This window comes from Pteronotus mesoamericanus, unplaced genomic scaffold, assembly GCF_021234165.1.
Source record: "Pteronotus mesoamericanus isolate MK-2021 breed Mesoamerican mustached bat unplaced genomic scaffold, CSHL_Meso_final scaffold_174, whole genome shotgun sequence".
Lineage (NCBI taxonomy): Eukaryota > Metazoa > Chordata > Mammalia > Chiroptera > Mormoopidae > Pteronotus > Pteronotus mesoamericanus.
The window spans coordinates 39,983,919-40,004,097 of NW_026555309.1; the positions used below are offsets into that span (position 1 = coordinate 39,983,919).

Here is a 20,179-nt window from a genome sequence, read left to right on the forward strand (position 1 = left end):
GGAAAATGCCAGCAGAATAAAAATATTTAAAAGTGAAGGGCTAAAGCAACAGAAAATATACAAGAGGTAAAATGGGAAATAAAGTTAGACTCAAAAAAGTAGGTATCAATATTTTTAAAAGATGGACAAACAGGTAACACAAAAGACACAAGAATGTATGACTAAATGGCAAGGCACTGAAACAACCAGAGAAAGTAAGATTCTATTTCTCATTTACAAATACCCACCTATATCTACTTGCCTACTTTGGTCTATCTGATGATAAGTAAATCAAGATTAACTAAGACACGCTGAACTTCTATCTTTTATAGAGCACTGTTCTAAGGTTGGGAAGAGACAAAATAAATAAATAAAAGTCTCTCTCCTCCTAAGAACTACAATTTAGTGAACTAATATGTACGGGGGTGAGGAAAAGTAGGGTTACGGTTGTAATAGAAATAAATAATACAATAATTAATAAATAATAACCCAAGAATAAACTCTGTGTTTTGCATACTCACCACTGTAAACCTACTTTGCCCGCTCCTGTATGTTACTTGCTCAGGCTGATGACTTGTCATGAGAACAAGGACTAACTTAAGTGTCATTATAAAATAAGAAATTCCAAGAACTAGAAAAAGCTATAGATGCCCCAATTCAGTGCTTTTTTATATATGCTGTCATTAACAGAAGTGCTGCCAAATATTATGGGGCAAAGCTGAGCTTGTATGCTAATGGAACCATTTTTTAAAATAAAATCTTCTCATATAGGTATAACTTGTTCTAAAAAAAAGACAGACCTTCTTTCTAGTACCTCAAGAACAGATAACAGTATGTTTCAATGAACAGAGTGCGTCACTTCATGCCTTTGTACATGTTCCTTCTACAAAGTCCTTCACTCAGTGTGCCTGAAACATTCTATCTCACCCTGCACAACGCAACTCAGATATCGCCATCAGCACGTCTACCATGATGCCCAAGCCACTTACTGCTAGGAAAAGTTAATCCCTTCCTCATCTGGAGTGTAAATTATGTAGAGGGCATTATGAATTTGCATTTATATCTATTTTATGAGACTGAGAACCCCTGAAAGGCAGGGGTTGTATCTTAGTTATCTTTGCATCGCCGGCACCTACCTGTCGGCATACAGGGGGGAACTATAAACATATATTGAACTCAAGTGAAAAACGGCACGTGTGTGCACACAAAAAATTAAGGGAGTACTGATTTACAATAAAGACAGAGTATTTTGTAAACTACAGGACTCCACTGAATCATGTCTAAAATGTACTAGAATAGTTCAGTTGTACGCAGCATCACTCAAAATGCCAGTATGTCTATCTGTATGGAATTATTTCTATTTGTTGTCCAATCATGAAGAGACACTGAGGTAGATTTAATCAATCAGAATGATGGAAATAGTAAACCTAAATTACTCTGATAGCCTGAATATTACCGTTCGTCTAGAAATAAACAACGTAGTACTAAAATAGTTTATTTAATAAAAGAATGTGGCTTTATTCTCTGTAATCATAAGGAACTGGCAAATCAACTATGTTGACCATTTTGAGTCTGATATAAAACAGTTTAAAAGAGAGCCCATCTGATGGGCTAAGGTCATTCTAGTAGCCAAGTCATAAGGTAAACTTTTATGAATGCAAATTTCCAAAAAGATGATGAATGAGAGAAAATTAAGAGAACTCTAAAGTCAGAATCAAAAGAAAACATATTCAAACATCTAAATAAGAAATAGCAACAGGCCCTAGCCAGGTGGCTCAGCTGGTTGGAGCATCAACCTGTGCATCAGAGGGTTGCAGGTTCAATTCCTAGTCAGGGCACATACCAAGGTTGGCAGGTTTGATCTCCAATCAGGGCACGCACAAGAGCCAACCACTCAATGTTATCTTTCACATCGATATTTCTCTCTCTCCCCTCCTCTCCCTCTCAAATCAATCCTTGTGTGGGTATTAAAAAAAAAAAATAACAGGCAAAATCTCTGGCCTAGTATACAGTGTGTTTTCACTAAATTTCATTTATAGTATAACAGTAAGTGCCAAACCAAAAGTTCTACATTGGCTGATATAGGCAACAAACTCCATTCTTTAATTTATATCTGCCTTTAAAAAGTTAACACTTCATATGCAGTTCTTCATTATTGGTAATTGTTCTTACTAACAATTCTAACCTTTTTCTGACACTAAATTAGCTTTTTAAATTTTAAGGATAAAGATCCAAACCTACCCCATATTAGAAAGCCAAGACCAAATAATATTTTAAACACTACAGTAAATTCATGCTTCTCACTTGACCACAACATAACACTGCATTTATAAAAAGATCAAGTGCCAAGTCTTGAACAAGATCTTGACTGTGTCAGAGCCAAGATTCTGCAAATGTAAGGAATTTGAGACAGAGTAAAAAGGAGACAGAATAGCAGAAAAATATACAAGACCAAGTTTGAAACAGATGCAAATAAACTAAAATACAGCTTTAATGTAAGTTGCCTCATCTGAAGAATAACCTTCAAGTCAGCAATCTGCTCAACATCCCGAAGCTGATTAAAATTCATGCTAAACATGCACTTAAAATGGCCTTGTTAAATTGTTGAGAAGGGTCAAGAAAACCAGTATGTGTTTAACTACATGTTCCCCTAAAACCCCAACAATTTATTACGGTCCTGATATTGATGTTACTATTCTTTGCTAGCCTGCACACAGCACCCAAACTATTTATAGAACATTGACAGGAGTGTAATAAAAGTAGAAAAATATCAGAGACCACAAGTTATTCCATAAAATGCAGAAAAGCTATAAATTAATGTGTTCATAAGAACTGTCCTGGTTTGAAGAAAAAAATATATAAATTAGTCATGAAGTAGAATTAATTGCACAGTATCACATAAACCAAATTGACGTTGATGAAAAAGGCAAAGACTTTCTGAGGATTTGTTTTCAGGGATTTGTTTACTTTGTTTTTAAAATCAGAAAAGGTCTTAAATTTTAAGTATTTAAAAATCTGCTCAAATGTTTTAACCTTAGGCGATAAAAGGGACGACACGATTTACAGTCTAAAGGCCAGCTCTTCACCCTTTCCTAACAATTTTCTAATGACCAGTTAAAGTGACAACATTCACACTGAAACACCGATTTAACATCATTGTTCTTGATCTGACAACCAGACAAGCTGAAGCGATACTGACAGCCAAAAAGCAAAAGCTTTACAGCATGCATGGGGTCAATGACACTTACCTGCCACCCTTAGACCATATTACAGTAGGTCATGCAACATAAAACAAACAGAAGGCAAATTACTTAAAGGTCTGTGAACCCATTATTTTTCTTTGTATTTAGCATTAGAAAAAAAAATAACTACCGAAATAAATACGTATAATGAGTTTAACGTTTCAAATTAATTATGTGCAAAGATTAAATAATTGAGGTTCACACTTACCTTTTAATAGTATGCCCAAATTACTGAGCTTTGAATGGCCTTCATGAACAGATTTGTATTAAAAATACTCCATTGGGTACATAGAGTTAATAGTTAATTTTTCTCAACTGCCATACTTTCCCCCCAAATATTGCTTCTATTAACAAACCGTGAAGGAGCATTTGTTCTTTCCATCAAAATTTTTTCATAGTAATGTTTTCATTAGAGAATCTCCAATGTTTTCATTAGAGATCTCAAACTGTAATATATCCAACTAAGAGACATGATCTCTTTTATAATCTCTTATAAAAATTCAAATAAACGCATTTTATCACAATTTAATCTATAAAATATGATTTTCAGTTCTAGAAGGCACCAGAAATTTTATTCAAACAATTCATAGCTCAGTCATGCAAAGCAGTTAAAGAGATGGCAAAGTGGAAACATTCATTTAGGGCAAGACAAACGCAGTCTACTGCAGGCAAAGAGAAATAGATATAAAATCATCTTCTCACTTTCAAAATCAAGGAAAAAATTTGGCCCCTGCTCAAGGTCTGTGCATGTCAAAACTTTAAGAAGATTCCCCATGTTAAGGTACCTGTCGAGACAAGAATAAGAAAAGAGAAAATATCCCTTTATAAAAAAGAACATCGGAAATTTATTTTTTGTTTAAATAGTAACAGGGAAAATGTTCATTAGGCCATGAATTCGTCCTTCAGGTTACCCAGACTGTGCTCTGGCAGACAGCAAACCGGGCGCTCAACGTGTTGATATGTAGGACCTAGAGGTGAAATGCGGTTTTTCCTGTACACAATGGCACGACTGTTGCTCTATTTCTTCTCAAAATTCTCCCAAGACAAGTTTCATTAATGGCCTTATAATGAAAAATTCTTTAAGTATTCCAATAGTGCTAGTATTCTGAAAAAGAAATTTCTGATCAAGAATTATTCACATGTAATCTTATTTAAAATTGCACTGAAATAATAATTTATTTCAAAGCCAAATATCTAGAGCTTTGGCCACAGCTCACCTTTGCATTTCATCTTAAAATAGCAGAATATTAAACTTAGTTCCTGTATGCCATGAAATAAAGCGTATATTTGTAACCAAATTTGGATTCTTAATTTGTGGAGGTTATTTAAGCATTGATTCTGGATATGCAGCACACTTCTGATTTTTGATAAAGTCATCACAGCATTGCAAGCGTAGTCACCAAGGCATACTGTTAGAATGTTCATCATAAGGCTACTTGCTTCATGGACTAATGAAAGGACAGCACTGGCTACAGACTCAACATGATTTTAGCAAATGAAAAACTAAAGAATTATACATATGATGGTGATGTTTCCCTACGATTAAGAAAAAAAATCATGCAAACTTTGATTCCCCATGTTTTATTAACAAATATTCTGGCTGGCCTTCACTGCGGTGTGAGTATAATTAATCTTTCACCTTTACCATTATGCACCAGCTGTGAAGGGCTAAAGAGACTTACTTTCAAAGTCCAAGAAAAAATGTGCTGCATTGTGGTCTATGTCCCTGGTTAGCACCTTAATGAGATTACCCATGCCAGCAAACCTAAAAATAAAAATGGCAACATCATTTAGTTCCAGTAAAAAAAATTTTAAGCAGAGGCCTGGGATTCGGCAAAGGCTGGCTTGCTCATAATTACCAACAGGTGCAATTTTATATGCTCCTGGCATTGAAAATTTGGAACAACAAAAGTACAGTTGGCTCTGAGTTTATAGCTCTTGTCCCTCTCTTCCACATATCAAAAAAGTTACATAAAGCAAGATAGGAAAAAGATTAGATTTTTACATATAACTTGCAATATTTACATTTGATTAATCTATGGTAGTGTTTGTTACTCCTTTAAAATGCTTGAGGCAAGTATTCTTCAAATTAACATAAAAAAAAAGATTTCTCAAGTAAGTAAACACTGAGACCATATTTTTAAATAACAGGAATATTTTCCTTCTGTAGATCAAACCTCCTGGGAATACAAGAAGACAATATTCAAACCACATTAACCATTAAAGGGCGAAGAGAGTTATCAATTAATGACCTATTTAAAAAATTTTTACCACACAAAAACCAATTATTTCTTATATCTTCTATACTCCAGAGATCAAACATTTTATTTAACTCATAGACCAATTATTCAACAATATTAACTATATACAACCATACAAAGTATGTAACTTAAAAGACAGCACACCAAACCAGTGCAAAGGGAGCCAACAATTACCGTAACTCAGTAGGTTTGGAGAGGAAAAACAGTAAAAATAAGGTATTGGAATAAATCTTGCCGAGAATTTGGCATGACTCAGTGAGGGCGGGCATGGGGGGAAGCGTCAGGAACATCAGGAAGCCAGGGCCAAACCTGGAAGTGGCAGGAGCTACAGGAAACTCCCCTCCCCCAAACTCAATACTTTGTCTCCAAATATGGAACTGCTAGCAAATATAAATGAAATAAAACATAAAAAGTAACAATTATTTTTAACAATAGAAGGAGACATCTTATCACCCATCCCCACTGCAAGCAGTCTGAAAAGTTATCATTTCTGGCCACCTGTGTTGGTCCCCTCTTCCTCCACCTATTCCCTGGGCGATGGTCTATGTCCCTAACTTTAAACACCACAAAGAGGAAATAATAGTGTAACAGTTATCTGTTGAACTGACACATACATTTCTTTTTTTTTTGGAAAATGTTAGAAACAATTTAATTTATTCACAAAATATTGTAAATAATGAAGAGCCCCCCTCCCTTCCAAAACAATATCCTCCTATTGAGAGAGGAAGGATCTTATTTTTTATTTCAAAACTTCTATTACACAGAATTTCCCTTAAAAGACTTTGTACAATGTTTTACACAAATGGATAAGTTGAGTTAAAAACTAAGAGGGAACTATTGTTATCTTAATGTCTTATATATTATAAAAAGCTTAAGAATATCAACACTTTTTAAAAAATTGGTTGGGGTGGAGAGAGATTTGTTGCTCCACTTAGTTCCGCATTCATTGGTTGGTTCTGGTGTGTGGCCCGGCTGGGGGTCAGACCTGAAACCCTGACATACAGGGACGATCCTAACAACACCAACTTTTTATATGTAAGGAATAAGCATTGTTCTGAAATCACCACATCCGAATAATTACCTCAAATTGGTTACTAAGTTTATTCAATAAACTTTAGAAACCATTTAGAAACACTATTTCACTGCTTTAATTTTTAAAAGCTTTCAAATACGACAAAATATGTTTCCAAACACATCCATTTTCTCACTAGTAAGAACTGAGACCAAACATGTAAAGAATTACCTCGTGGATGAGGGCGCCGACTACAGACGGAAAGTAATCCTGAGCGAGGCTGTAACTTTTTAGGGGAACAAGGCAGCACACCATGCGGTGTCAAGTCCAGTCCCTGGAATCAAACCAGAATCCCGACTTTAGCTTTCCTAGCTGTTTGACCTTGAGAAGGCTAGTTAACCTCTCTAGGGTTTGTTTTCTTCCTCAGTAAAATATACGTAATCATAGTAACTATCTTAAAGGATTATTATGAGAGTTCAATGAGATGAAGCACTGACTGACACAAAGAAAGCATTTAATAGCTGCTGGCTATGGTTAACATTATAACTCAAATTCACAAAATAACTTTTACAAAACACTAATGGCTCTATTTCTTTTAATACAAACCAGAGTTTTCAATTTGTCAATTAATTTCAATGTTATGAATAAGAATAAATCACAAAGTCCATTTTTAGCTCATTTTTGTCAAGAACACTGCTGAAAGGCTGTCCTAAAAGTAGTCCTAGGGGACCACAAGCAAGTACGGGAGGGAGGGGCAGGGAGAGATTAGCTTCTTTACCTTTTTACTTGGAGGCGCAAGGCTGACCCTCAGGGAAATACTGAAAACGGCCAAGTTCGTCTGCTCCTCTTTCCTACATGCCCTCCCTCCTGCAAGTGTCTTTCACTATCCAGTCCTCCTTTCAAGGCGTCCGAGCCTAATGTGACCCTACACCCCTCACCCTGCTTCAGACTTGGTCCTGACCTATTTGCTTTCTGCAAGTGCTCAGAGATTTAGCATCTCTTAGCCCCTTCAATACAAACATAGATTCTTACTTTGAACACAGCCCAGCTTATCTACTACAGGTTTCTCAGCCTCAGCACTACTAACCCCACAGGCTGTGACAACTGAAAACGACTCCAGATATTGCCAAATGCCACCCCAGGCTGAGAACCACTGATGTAGCACAACATCAGTCCAACGCAGAAAGTTCCTCTGCCACATAGCACACAGAAAAGATGCTCTGCAACCCATATCATGTGCCTCTCTCAACAAAAGCTCATGGAATTTTTCAAAGACCTGAAAACAGTTCATTATATTACTAGTTGTCATATCTTTTCTTGTAAAGACAAAAAAAATTAAAACCGTATCTCTGTCTTGCATTGTTTAACTCTTCAGCCAAAAACAATACAAAGCCTTCCATCCCCACAGTGTGGTTGATTTCAATGAATCCACTACAGTAGCTCACTGTCAAGTTTCAGTAGGTACCAGAATGCCTAGGGTTCAAACCCCAACTACGCCACTCTCAGCTTGAGACTTTAGTCCAGATGCCTGACCTCCATGCCGCAGTTTTCTCTTCTTTAAAATATACATAATAGTAAACACCCACTGCAGAGGGGCTCACCAACTCGCAAATGGTTAACTTTAGTACTGTACCTGGCAATCTACACGCAGCTACCAGCTACCTCTCTGGCTGTTGCAGAGCCTGACTGACCAAAGGACCAATTCCCAGATTCCCAGCAGCAGAACCTGTGGAATGTGAGGTTTCGGAGGGTGTGGCAGCCTTACTTCCTGCCACAAAGAAGCCAGTCTGTCACAAAAGAACGAAGCCAAGTTGCAGTGGAGGGTCACAGAAAGTGTCCTAGAGTCACTAATTTCTGATTCCATTTGTCCCTAAATTCCAGCTGCCATTTCCATCAGTTTAGTTGCTAGATTCTCTTCTGGTTTTAAGATACCCCATTTTCTTTCAACCCATTTCCCCTTTACCTGTTTAGATGAGTTGGGTTTTGGTCATTTGCATCTAAAAGATTTCTGACTAACAAGACTTCTAAGTTTCAGAGGAAAAAATAAATCTGATACAAAGGATAAGAAAACATAAGAGATCTTTCAGATCATACACAACTTGGTCCAAAACACTACTGATTTATTTCAGAGGCACTACTTCAAAGTAAGTGATAAGTATATTTAGGACAGTAAACTGCAAGTCTTACCATTTTAATTTAGGAGGACAAGCTAAAGAATTTTCTTTCAAAATTACTTTTTATTGCAATCCTTGAATTCAAACTAAATACTAGAAATATTTACTAAGTAATGTAAAAAGAAATTTAATACACAGAAACCAAATATAGTTTACTTGCAGAGTAATATTTCTGGTGGAATTTTGTTGACAATGAGCTCTTACATTACATGTTTGTCTCAAAGTTGACAACTTTTCTGGAAAGGAAAGCCCTCTTCCTGGCCGGTAGTCTGTGGAATGTATTTCTGCGCTCACAAAAGGCACTTAGTAACTACATTAGACCATTTCCCCACAAAACATTTGAAATTTCCTTAACTAAAATAGAAACCAGCAGAAACACAATGATACACTACAATTAATATGCTATTTCTTCTCTCTTTCTAGAAAATTCCTACAAGATTCTATTACTTCATTTACTCTTTTAAGCTCAAGGGCTCTATAATGCGGCGCCCTCTGCCTGGAATGCCAGTCCCAAGGATGTCCCGGCCGCTGGCTTCTTTCCATCCCTCAGGGTGCGTCTCCGATGCGCCACTTGAGTGAGGACCCTCAGCCACCCTGATCACAGCAGTAGCACCTCTGCCTCGCTATCTTCTATCACACCCCCAGTTTGGATTAGCAAGAGGAACACAGACTGAATCACCCTATTTGTCTGGTGTCAGTTTTCTCCACGAGCAGTTTAAAAACTTAATAAATATTTGTGGGGGGGGGGATTAGAAGGAAGAAAACTCCCTGGTACACTGACTAGCTTCACTATAAATTGGGGTTTCTTAAACTTTTAACATTTGAACCATACAGTTCTTTTCTGTGGGGTCTGCTTTACACACCGTAAGATGTTGGCAGCACCCCACGCTTCTACCCTAGCATTTCCAGGTACATTAAATACCCGCTATGGGGCAAAACTGCCCCCCCTTTAAGAATCACTACTTTTAATGTGCATCCTGTTTTGCCTAGCAGTTGTGCTACATACCTCCAGTCAACCTACTCTCCCACTATGCCAGGTGACCATGACACAAGGCTTTTTTTTTTTTTTTTTTTAAATCTCCTCTAACCTCCAACAATCTCTATCCTCACATGCAAAAAATAACTTCATTACATTTATCAATAAAAGAAAAAGAAACATCTCTCCCGGCCTGGAATGCTCTTTCTACAGATTATTAAATAAACTACTTTAATCCAGGCCACTGCTCAGGGAGACCACCTCACAGAGGGCTTTCTTGACCAAGCCATCTCTATCTCCTCTCTCCTCTCTATCACCTTCTCAAACTGTTGGCTATGTTCCTTTGACTGTCTGTCTTCCACTGCAAGGTAAGCTTTAGGAAGGCAGGGTCTTTGTTTTGTATACTGCTCCATCCCCACATCCTAGTACAAGGCCTGGGATTATGGCAGGTAGTTACAAATGTTTGTTGGCTAGCTCAAGATTAAACATGCACACAGTGTGTTCTAAAAAGGGGAGAGGAAAGACCAAATTAAATACTGACAACTGAAAATTTTGAGTTGAAAATTAAGGCCTTAGAATTTATGACTGCTTTCCCAATCGAATAAAGACAGTCTCTCTCCCTCTTCCTCTCTGTCTCTCTGAGTAAAAGCCATAAACTTTATATATAACTATTAAGAAATTTTAATATGTTAAATATTAGGGAAATAAACTAACAGATAAATGAATATCAAGCAAGTCCACAGTTCTCCCAGATAACTTAGGGAAAACATAATGTCCTTCTATGGCCATATATAGGCTCCAAAAATACAAATAAAAATGGAGACTAGCCTACGTCATACTTCTGATCTTTGTAAGACTGAACAGCATTAGTAGCGCTAGACAAAATAAACTTTAAAATGTGGTTTTAAATTTCACTCAATTTCCTCCAGGAAAAATTCCAAATTTTTTCACATGTGAAAAAGAATTAAAAGAAGCATGTCAAATCTGCCCCCTCAAAATTTTACAAGGAAGACAAACTCCAAAATCAAGTCAACATTCATTATCATCCTCAACACAGATAAGTGAATAAAGAATGCAACAAAATATAATATTAGAAAAAGGAGATGCTGAAAACATACTTTGATCTCTCTCATAAAACTTCAAAACAACAGATTTCATAAGAATTAATACAATTCTACACTTTCCAATTTATGGTGGCTGAGCATGTGTGAATGTGAAACTAACTTATCAAAATGCTCATTTCTAGTGAAGAAAAATAAATTTATCCATCCAAGCTCTGAATTCTTCACAAAAAAGTCTCCTAGAAAGCATGTTACTATAAAATGTTCCTGAATTATATTGTTGTGCATAAAAATATTACTACACATTAAACATGCTATTTCTTTATCTTAATCAGACATTCACACCTGTAGAAACAAAAGAAAGTCTTTAAAATTGGCAATATGCTGGGTTAATGTGAAATTCAACTATGCTTCTGCTTTACTTGTTTGGCAAGAAATGTCTGGTTCCCATACAACGTATACCACGAATCTGAAGAAAGAGGAACAGAATGGAAGATCAGTAATGGAAAACATGATGCAATTTCCACGGACAGTGGGCCACGCCTGATGAAGGCCAGGAGTGACTGGGGGGTTACAAGCTTACATTTTGTTCGCACCCTTCAGTTGTGTTTTCAGCAACTCTAATACAATGTAATATAACAAAATACATTTGCATGAGCAACAATATAGTGAATCGCTTTCACAATTCTCCTTCCAAAGACAAACTACCAGATATACAAGAGATTCTGGAATTGCTATATCATATACTCAACCAAGCAGCTACTACATGTTAAAAAAATCTGCTTGCACATACAAAAATATTAATATTGTACTCTGAAGACAGTAACGGTGCCAACACAAAAAAGTATTACTAATAAGCAATGGTTCCTTCAGAGAACCGAATTCACCTGCTGGCACCTACTGATGATACTGAGTAATTGCTGAAGTATTTCATGGCACATGCGGAAAAGGTGCTTCTATTCAATCTACTCCATAGCAAATAATGGAACAAGGTGAATGCAAGGTTGAAAGGCAGGTAGAAATTCACATGGTTTTGTTATCCTGAAAGCCACTTACTTAACTCCAATTCCACATTTCTAGAGCTCAAGTGATTGCAGAAAGCATCAAGTACAAGCTAACGTAGTAGAAACGTCAAAAAAAATTTCAAGTGATATCAACAATCTCACTTAGCACACCTGCTTCCGAAAACATTCAGGTCCCACTTTCCTCAAACATTGCACAAAGTCTCTTTGCAGAACTACTTCTATGAAACCGCAACCTCACCATTTGAAAGCACTTGTTGATTTAATAGTGCAAATGAACAGCAGAGTGACTCCAGGGGTAACCTAGCAGCTGTCTAGAGTGTAAGAACCAAAAATGTTCAATTTCAAACTTTCAAATATGACAATTAAAATTAAAAACATTGTAATCATTAAATTTTCAGGTTTTTTAATGTATCTAAAAAGTTTATTCTATGATTTCCAGCTTTGACTTTAGTTAAGGATTGACTGAATTGGTCAAATATGTATTTGGGGCACCTCTGATACAAGCACACAAAGTAAATCTTCAACATTGTACAGAATAAATATTCAATATATACCTACTGAATTACCTTAATAACTAAATGCGTGTAAAGGTATATACAAATAGAAGAGGGATCCAGTGGCACCTCTTCTATTTGAAGGGTCAGATGGGTACAAAATAATTTAAAGAAGAGGCATAATCATAATTCCTTCCAAGTCTCTGATATGGCTACAACTCACGTTAGGAACATGGCGGCTGATGGTAATGAATGTTACGTAAGACGTTGAAAACCACCACCAAGTGAGTGTTGAATGATGGACAGAAATAACTGACTCAAGCATCTGCAATAGCCGCCTGACATTACGCTAGTGTTGCTCTCCTGGTGGCACTGCAAACGCACATCACCCCTAACCTCCTCCCCACACCTACTTTACTTCTTTCTTCCCCCTCTTCCTCCCAACAGCATACTGTTTAGAGGAGTTGCTGAACAGTATCTTTTGTTCTAGCACAATAACAATAGGCAACAACTATTTGTTCATTACGTGGCATAATCAAGGTTTCCCTTCTTCCTCTTGCTCTTCCTGTTTTCTGATCTTCATGTGGTAAACATGCCTAAGTAGAGCCTGAGCACCCAGGACTTCAACTCTCTCCCTGATCCTGGTTCCATGGAACTTCATAAAATAAGGAGACTTAACATCCCCTCCAGGACTCTATATTCATAGGGCTTTTTCCTCCAACCTACAGCCCTAGACAATTTGAGCATGAGCTACGCAAGAACTAAAACTCTGAGAAGAAGCATGAAAATACTACTGCATTTAAAGCAACATGGGTAAATAAATGCTACGCAGTCAGAGGTGAACTCTACCCCCATCTCCCCGGCCAAGCCTATCCTTCCGCTTTGAGATGCTGGGACCAAGAACTGCAAAGTCTATCTCCTAGCCTTTGTCAGCAGACTTCTCACTGGGTTCCAGCAATGGGCGGGACTAACAGTAGACCGGAAGGTGAGAAGGAAGAAGGGCCCTCTCTGCGTCTCAAATCCTGTCAGCCAGGCAGGCATGGCTCCAGGTGCCCGCGGCCCGGGAACTGGGGGCAGCAGCGTGGTGCCCGGCCCCTCGGAGGCCTGAGCTTCCGGACTGCCGGGGCTCTGCTTCACGCTCCTGACACCTGCCTAACCCTCCTCCTTCCTCTCGTTCCCCCAACTTCGGAAGTGATGTTTGCTTCCTATGGTTATCATGAGTATCTAAGGTACCTCAAATGATTAAAAAGAGGAGACGGAATATATACTCGGTCTTTTTGCAATGTATTTTATTTATTTTTCTTTATAAATTCAGTTTACTGGGGTGACCCTGGTCAGTATAGGGTCATACAGGTATGCAGAGGACATTTCTATGATCCATGGTTTTATATCCTGCATGGTGGATATTATGCTAAGCGATATGTATTTGGTCTTTTTCCCCAGTTCCTAACACAGAGCTCCTAATCCCCTGGAATTTCCTGGGTGACAGGAGCCCCTTTTGTTTTAATGAGGTGACTCTTGGCAGGCCCCTAACCGGCTGCAAGATAGAGGCTCCTTACCAGAAAGACCAAGGCACGAAGAGAGGGCGGGAGCTTTCAGCCTCACCTCCTGGCCTCTGGGCTTCCTATGCTTGTGTAAGTAAATTCATGTTAAATCCCCTATTTTAAAAACCCTGGCAAGGTTTCTGCTTTCCTGGTTGAAATCTGGCTGATGCAGAGGACGTTCTAGAGAACAGCTTAATCTTTAGCCTTACTACCGTCATGTGTACTGGTGGAGCTATTGATAAAGTGAATCTTTGCTTCCCCTTCGGCAAAACGTAAAGGAACAGAAGCAAGACTCAGTTACCACAGGGCGCCCAGCTACAGTACCAGCACAGTAGTGCTAAGATCTCCCGTGACTCCCTAGCCCATGTCAAGATCAACCTAATTTTATTAGTCTAGTAATTATATGGCGTTAAGCTGCTTGCCTTAAAGAAATGTGACATAAACGAATGATGGAATGGAAATTGGGAGACTTGATTTCTAGTTTTCACTCTTTATCACAAAATATGTGACTTCACACAAGTCGGTTTACTTGTTAGAATGAATCTCTCACACTGCCTCTGACAATTTTACATGTTACGTGCACCTTTACTAATGCTGACATCTAGTGGATACACTTAGATTTAGTATTTTAAAATGAAAAAATCTTATTTAAGCTATTTTAAATAAAAGACTTACTAGAATGCTTGGCTATGTGCAATAAATATAATAAATTAGGAGATTAATATTGCCCCTTAAATGAAGTAAACAATAAGAAAATAGTATTATCTCAAACTGTTACAACATCTTTGACTTTGATTCAGAGATTACTAGTTCAAGTACTCTTCCGTGCCTCTAGCCACTAAAAATTAAATCACCAATGCAAATTACTGCCTCAGCTGCAAATTTAGAGCATGGAAGCAAAGGCCTAGTACAAAGTTCCAAGGGAAGTAATTTAGGAGTACACAGAATGATGTATGATGAAAATATGAAAAAAACACTCAAAATTACCTAATTTATAAGAATTTATTAGAAGGTTTCTCTTGAGAAAATATGATCATTAAATAGAAAACAGTATTCTGAATTCACTTGCTTAAAATTTACCACTATTTTGAAATCCATGAAAAAATTATATGTACACATATTTGGCAAACTATATATATTGAAATGCAAGGGAATGATAAACACAAAATTTAAGAGAGTGGTTATTTCTGGGGAGAGAGGGCCATAGGACTGAACAACTTCAAAGTTCTGGGTAATATTCTAGCTCTTCAACTACTGGTGGATTCATAGGAGTCTTTTTTTTTTTTTTTTTTTAGGTTTTTACATTTAGAAATAAAGGTATATACATTCTTTTGTATGTATCAAGAATTTTCTAAGTTTTTAAAATGTGAAGTGATTGTTGCTCAAAGAATACATGTGACTCACTCAGAGATAGATGCCCATAAAAACAACTGGGTTGAAATTCAGGTACTTGAACTCTTTCTAATACTCCTATAACAATGCATGGATGATCTAATAAACAAAAATCTTACCATTATGTAAAACTTTGAATACCTCTGTCTCTAGTGATTACAGCGCCCAATGGTTGCTGTTTTAAGTCAAGCCACCTTTACCGAGCTCCTGTCTGCCAGCCTCTCTAACAGATACAGAGTAACTGGCATTGAAAAATCCACAGAAAGTGGAAGACATCATGCAAGATAGGGTGGCCTTCTTTCAAACAGACACATGCAAACAACACTAAAAACACAGAAATGGGAACACTTATTAACCAGCTTCCCGAGGGGTCTGAATCTTTCCTTTTTTCTTTAAATTAGGAACCAATCCAAACATAAAAAATCTTCTTCTACCACCCCAATTAAAGCAATGACATATTGCCATATTTGCTTCAGATGCCCCCCTACATCTTTGTGCAGTTAACCATCCCAGCCTCCCCCACCAACTTTCCTCCCCTCCTCTCCCACCACCTCCTAGGTTAAAGTATGCCATCAAAACTTAAAGTATGCTTCCTTTTCAAACATGTTTAGTTTTTTATTACAAAGGTATGTATTCATACACAGCACAGTACTCTGTTGTGCTTTTCAATTTGTATGACATACTCAAGGAAAACTGCCAGGATTTGTCATAAAGGAATAAGTATCAGTCCTCATTATCCTACTATGACTGAAAAAGTCAAGAGGTTTCTAAAACTCTTCCTTCTCCTTTCCTTCATAATTTGAGTTAAAATTTGCAGCTGAGGCAGTAATTTGCATTGGTGATTTAATTTTTAGTGGCTAGAGGCACGGAAGAGTACTTGAACTAGTAATCTCTGAATCAAAGTCAAAGATGTTGTAACAGTTTGAGATAATACTATTTTCTTATTGTTTACTTCATTTAAGGGGCAATATTAATCTCCTAATTTATTATATTTATTGCACATAGCCAAGCATTCTAGTAAGTCTTTTATTTAACTCCTTTCCTTCATAATTAGAGTTAAAAGATAAAGTATTCTCTCAAGTAAGATCTCCCTTACTTTTTTTGATGAGTTGGGGGTCCCTTCTTAACATTAATAGGAAACAGTCATTATGAGGAGTGGAAGACATCAAGCAGAATGACTTTATATCCAATTATCAATGAGTAAGAAAATCTTATACCAGGAAGGGTCTATCCATGCTGCTATGAATGTTTGTGTCCCCTGAAAATTCCTATGTTGAAATCATAACACCCAAATAGGGCCTTTGAGAGGTAATTAAGTCATGAGGGTGGAGCCTGCAGGAATGGGATCAGTGCCCTTATCAAAGAAACCCCCGAGCACTCCCTTGCAATCTCTACAATGTGAGGATACAGCAAGGTGGCGGTGGGCCCTCACGGGAAGCCCAGCATGCCAGCACCCTGACCTTGGAAGTTCCAGCCTCTAGGATTGTAAGTTTCTCTTGTTTGTAAGCCACCTAGTTTATGGTACTTGGTCACAGCAGCCCAAACTGACTAAGACACATGCTAGAATGAAAGACTGAAGCCTGACCCTCTGACCTTAGTATGAATTTATTCTACGACATCCACGCCAAGCAGCCATCTAGCCTGTACACTTTATTCTGCATGACTATACCCAAAAAGTAAGTCACTCTATTTTTTTGTTTGTTTGTTTCAAAAGCTTTCCAAGCCTGTGAAATGCATTTTTCATGTTGCTTTCAGCAGTCAGAAAGACAATTAAGCACTCTATTTTCATATGATTTACATTTTAGACTTTAGTCAATTTTTAGAAACTTCAGCCAATGATCAAATAATGTACGATTAATCCAACATGAATCTCGCCCTCAAGAATCACATAAAACTTGTATTAAGCTGAAATTCACTGACTTGTTAATTTCTCCTCAATGGTCCCAGTTCTCACTGGCCTCCTGGAATCAAACAAAACAATCCCTATGCCACCTGACAACCCATTAAATATCTGAAATATCGTACTATACATTAAACTGAAGTCAAAAGAAAGTTATCTACTGGACCATATACATATACTCACATATGTAAAAAATTACAAACAAGATTATCTCCTGTCTAGTAATTATGAGGATTTAGCTTTCAAAAGAGGATAATGTTTAGAAGGGGTTATGTAGGAAATACCATAAAGGACCTTCGTAAACATAGACTAAAGGAGGTAAGGGCAATAGAACCATTTTTCTTTGAATATGACTACAACTTCACCTTTGTATCCAGCGCACTCGCAGAGGGCCTTGGATGCTGTTAAGTACTAAAAGAAAGTCCAGTCAACACCTGAGATCTCACCATGCGCATAGCACTATGCTAAGTAGGGTAGATAGTGTTACCTTGTAAAACCCTCAACCATTTTATGGTTGGTTGGCATTACAATCCTCATTTTACTTCTGAGCAACCTGAAGGTCAGAAGGATTAAGTAACCTGCTTTACAGTGAAGCTGGAATTCTCACTCAGGCAAATCTGTGTTTCAACAGTTCTTAACCATTTTGCCATGTTGCTTTCTAGTCATAAATGAAAGTACACATAATTCATCCAAAAAAAGTTTCAAAAAATTTCAATTGTTCCTGAAAGAAATTAATTTAATACTAGTATTAAAATGTCTAAAGTAGGAATAAAATTATAAGAGAAAAAATAATATGACGACTAGGAAAAGATGACAGTACACTAAGAAATGTCCTGCCCTGCCCAGAGGGCAGGGTCCCCAAACCCTGGGAGACGACTGGCAGATGAAACTGCATCCCACTCCCCATGGCTCACATTACCACCTGAGCTCCATCGTCTCCCCCACCAACCCCGCTCCATCCACGGAAAACCATCTTCCACAAAACTGGTCCCTGGTGCCAAAAAGGCTGGGGACCACTGGGTTGGTTGTGGGTTCAGTCTCTGGTCAGGGCACATACAAGAAGCAACCAATGAATGCATACATAAGTGGAACAACAAATTGAAGTTTCTCTCTCTCTCTAAAATCACTTAATAAAAATTTAAATGGATAGAAGGAAGGAAGGAAGGAAGGAAGGAAGGAAGGAAGCAAGCAAGCAAGCGAGGGTGGGCGGGCTTAAATATTTCCCTACCATTTGTCAGGTCTTCATGTTTGAGCCTGGACACTAAAGGAATTTATACAGTGAAATTTTAGGAGTCACTGCCAATGTTTCCCTTGTTCCTGAACTTCAATTAAAATCATTTTCTTAAATATAATTCCTTTAGGCTCACCATGAACAGTATGTAAGAGCAAAATATAAATGTTCTCTTGTTGGTAATCATATAATTTTTAAGACCTGTACTTGAACAATTCCACACTCATAAATCTGTATCTCATATAATGCTAAAAAGACTCCAACAGATGCCATTACATTTTGACCTTTCAGAGGAGGTGGTAATTATAACTGAATGTGTTTTCACTGTATCATTTTAAAAAATAGTAGTTGGACAGTGGAGACAGATTCCCTGAGTAAATTTTTAAAAAGCATACTCTTTAACTTTTTTTCAAATGACGAGGCCTGATACCTTTCACTAAATACCATTGTAAAAGCTAATCTACCACCACCCAAAAAAATGATTAACGAAAAATAGGAGGCATTCTATTGTTTTCTTATAGTGGAGCATATTAATTTTAAATGGATTTTTCAAACCATTCAGTAAGACAAGTGCAGAATGTATATATCACAAAGTTTTCTGAACTAAGTATGTTGTCTAATAATTACAGCTTTTAAAGTTCTACATAGCATACATAAGGACAATATTTATTTAAACCAAAGTTCATTTAACTACTTTGAATATTTTCACCATATGTCTAAAGTTGCAAGAAAGGAAGTGACAGAAATGAGAAAGGATAGAAAATCTGAACTTAGAATATATAGGGTTGTGAAATGACTTGAAATCATGTGGCTCGATTCTTTAATTTTTTTTTAAAAAGGGACTGAGAACTAGAGAAACTTGGTGACTTAGGCAAAAGCAGCAAATTAGGTTTTGTTTTTTTCTGGGTTTTTTTTTAAGTGGGTCTTTAGCTGATGACCTTGGCATTGCAGCTTTTGAGAACACCTTTAAAATACATCATCAGGGTCAGACCATACCGATAATTTAGACCCCAAACCCCCAAACCCCCAAAGTCGGGTATCCCACCATGTTCCCTTCAAAACAAACATTACTGCTGTTTTTGCTATCAACCAAATTTCAATGGATCTGCCATGTCCTTTATTTGTAGTCATCTACAAACATTCAAATCTAGTGACACCACTCTGGGCCTCTTCCTAACTTAGGCTGGCACAGGACCGTTGTGCAATTCCTGCTGAAGTAACTGAAAAACACTCGATGATTTTACAAGCCTTGACCTTGTTTGTGTGTTTCCATAACACAAGCATCAGAGCACTTACTATCTGCATCCTTCCTGTGACAATTAATTATGACATTTCTCTTGTTAAACTTTTGGCCTCCTGAACTATTTTTTTACATGTGTAGTTCATGTTCCTCGAAATAGAATCCGAGTTCTTCCGTGGCAGGCAAACTCCAAAGCTTAACACTTATTTTCTACACCATTTTCCACAGAATTTTGTTTTGTGATTATTAACTATCAATCAGAAGTTTTTTCAAAGCTATTTCAAAAACTTCTAGCCTACACTATTAGGGTATTTCATAAGGTATAGATGTGTAGTGCTACTTCTTTAATATTAGTTACACAGAACATTAAAAAAACAAAAACAAAAAAACCCCCTGCTCTTATCAAATATGATGAAGAAAGGCAGGCCAAGCTGATTTTTCACTAACAGGAGTTCAATTTTAATCTGAGATCCAGAGAGAGAATTCAGTACCTGTGAATCCGGATGGGAAACTTTTCACTGACCTATATGTGAAATTTAGCAATTCCTTCAATCAAGAGTATAGGCAACAAGCCACAGTAGTACATAAATACCTATGAATTTGTCTTCAATAGAAATCAGAGGTATTTTCATATTTTATTAATTACTG

The 20,179-nt window shown here is 37.2% G+C and overlaps 1 protein-coding gene and 1 non-coding gene across 10 annotated transcripts in view; both read right to left on the reverse strand.

The window, feature by feature from the left end:
* CYRIB (CYFIP related Rac1 interactor B) overlaps nucleotides 1–20,179 on the reverse strand; it is a 129,336-nt gene that overhangs the window by 27,422 nt on the left and 81,735 nt on the right. For 5 of the 9 annotated variants that reach the window (XM_054590488.1, XM_054590489.1, XM_054590486.1 and 2 more), the window contains one exon: nucleotides 3,924–4,006. The exons of 1 other annotated variant lie outside the window; for it this stretch is intronic. In XM_054590488.1, coding sequence (XP_054446463.1) covers nucleotides 3,924–3,996 — 73 coding nt within the window. In that variant the 5' untranslated portion in view covers nucleotides 3,997–4,006. Of the gene's footprint in view, nucleotides 1–3,923; nucleotides 4,007–4,903; nucleotides 4,987–20,179 lie in introns of those variants that run through there. 3 more of the 9 variants (XM_054590493.1, XM_054590487.1, XM_054590491.1) reach the window with 2 other exon arrangements.
* Nucleotides 16,873–16,937, reverse strand: LOC129084493 (small nucleolar RNA SNORD102). The gene has a single exon (XR_008530617.1). It is a non-coding gene; the product is annotated as a small nucleolar RNA SNORD102 (small nucleolar RNA).